Raw genomic sequence first — 2296 nt, 5'->3', positions numbered from 1 at the left:
GACATACTTCAAACACAATCTCACTGAGCTGCTGTTCTCATGAGTGCAATTACAACTGAAATGAAACAATTCCTCATTTTGCTGCACTTGACCCAGAGCAATAACAACCTGGCTTCTGAATCCACTAAGAAAGATTATTTTTGTTTCTTAGAGAAGGTGAAAAAGAGAGAAGAGTGACATCTGCTGGAGACCATGACTTGTCTACACAGAAATAAGTGATGAAAGAAAGTTGGGTTATTTTTCAGACTAACAATTGTCCAAAGACTTAAATCAGACATCAGTGTGATGCAAATCTGAATTTCATGTTCTAGTTTTCTGATGTTTTTTTCTGACCAATTCTGATGTTTTGTATCATTTGACAGAACCACGATGTGCATGAATTAAATGCATGAAGACAACAATGTGGAATTTAATTATTTGTGATCAAATGCATTACAATGGCATACAATGTAAATCAAAACATGATGTCAGAAAACATTGCGAGCTCACACCTAATCACTTAAAACCACATTAAAACACACAGAAGAACAGATTATTAGAAAAGGTTATTGTGCATTTATTTATTTTTAAGCTTTCAGAAAAAATAGAAATATATATATATAAAAATAGAGAAAGCTGTGAAGATATATCATGGGTTACTGCTCCACCACTCAGTTAGTGGAGGCAGTGCTGTTCGGATTTTGGCTGTCAATGTAGGTGACGATATTCTTCACCCAGTCTTCAGACGCTCTGGCACACAGTTCAGAGCCTTTCTTCATTGTGAAACTAAAACAGAGACAAAGATTGTTAATGTTATATTTATGTCACTGTATGTCATTTTCAGCATCAGTTTGTCACAATTATCTTGTGACTATTCCCAATAAATGTACATTGACATTGGAGCGTATGTAGATATGTACTTTTGCATGTAAATCTACATTCAACCTTGCATGCCAGTACATAATAATTATACATATTCTGTGTATTTCCTCTCTGAACTGTGTGAATATAACGAAAGAAAAAAAATTTAATAACAGGAGATGAGATACTCACACCACAGCTTGCTTTGCGCACCGAGTGTCTGTGTATCTGTACTCCACCACCTTTCTTTTGTTTAGCTTTCCAGCAACAAAGTCAAAACAGCAGTTCTCTGGACCAAAGCTGACTGCAAAATTAAGAAAGAAACATATGAAATCTTATACATAACAAATATTGTATACCTAAATAACACACATAACATAACACAAAACTATTACAAATGAATTGTCTGTTTTTACACTTTGTACCTTTCTTATGCAGCTGTAACCCTATAGTTCATTTTGATTCCAATATTATTCAACATTTTTCTCAGTGACAGTAACGGCTGAATAATTTAAATGGTCTTTATGAAACTACCACTGCAAAACTGTATTTTTTTAATCTGTCACTATTAATAATGCCTCTATTTATTAAAAACCTTTCTACCTTTTCCCTCCAAAAAACTCAGAAATGTTGTTATAAACCTTCTGAGGCCTGCTTAACCTTCATAAGCAGTTCAGTGCAATTCTTTTTTTAAATATGGAACCTTATCATTGATTATTTTGAGCTTTTATCAGATTAACACTTAATTGATCACAAACAATATTAAATAAAAAAGTGTAGATTTGTATATTCAGGAAAAATACAGTAAAAGTGGAAAACAGTCAGCTTACCCTGAGATGCCACGATAGCGAGAGACGAGACAAGCAAGAGGCAGGTCATCAGAACGATGGGTTTCTTCATCATCATCATCATCTTGATTACTTCTGTTGTCTATCGACCTGCCTGTCTATCTTGTTGTTTTAAGGTGTCTGTCTGCTTTCTGTCCGCTTCACTCTCATTGCCCCTACTTTTATTACACTACTAGGTGTGGGTGTGTGTGTGTGTGTGTGTGTGTGTGTGTGTGTGTGTGCGTGCGTGTGTGTGTGTGTGTGTGTGTGTGTGTGGTTGAAAACAGAGGCAGAAGAACACGTTCCACGGCAAAATACCCAGCAAGCAAACGAACTGCGGTCATGTGGTCAACACTTCTCAGTACAAGAGGGGAAAGAAGAGTTAGGGGCGTTGTGGGTGAGAAATTCTGTGAAATGAAAACACAACATATAGGCCTCAGCCGCTATACGTGTGTGTGTGTGTGTGTGTGTGTGTGTGTGTGTGTGTGTGTGTGTGTGTGTGTGTGTGTGTGCAATGTGCAGATGCACTGTGGTCTCCTCGTTGCTGGTTCGTGTGGCTTTTTAAAGGAGGCTAAAGGAAAGTGTTTGAAATGATGAAACATCATAAATGATATTATTTTTAAGTACGT

General features: G+C 36.5%; 1 protein-coding gene across 1 annotated transcript; it reads right to left on the bottom strand.

The window, feature by feature from the left end:
• Nucleotides 1-380: 380 nt before the first annotated feature.
• LOC104927376 (monocyte chemotactic protein 1B) lies at nucleotides 381-1838 on the bottom strand. Its single transcript, XM_010741439.3, has 3 exons — nucleotides 1671-1838; nucleotides 1033-1144; nucleotides 381-765 (listed from the first exon to the last, which is right to left on the bottom strand). The coding sequence occupies exons 1-3, from the start codon at nucleotides 1750-1752 to the stop codon at nucleotides 651-653; spliced, it is 309 nt and encodes a 102-aa protein (XP_010739741.3). The 5' UTR covers nucleotides 1753-1838; the 3' UTR covers nucleotides 381-650.
• Nucleotides 1839-2296: the final 458 nt, after the last annotated feature.

The sequence above is a fragment of the Larimichthys crocea genome, chromosome XI, assembly GCF_000972845.2.
Source record: "Larimichthys crocea isolate SSNF chromosome XI, L_crocea_2.0, whole genome shotgun sequence".
Taxonomy (NCBI): Eukaryota; Metazoa; Chordata; class Actinopteri; family Sciaenidae; genus Larimichthys; species Larimichthys crocea.
The sequence above is the reverse complement of the archived record's forward strand: the minus strand, read 5'-3'. Positions and strand labels throughout refer to the sequence as shown.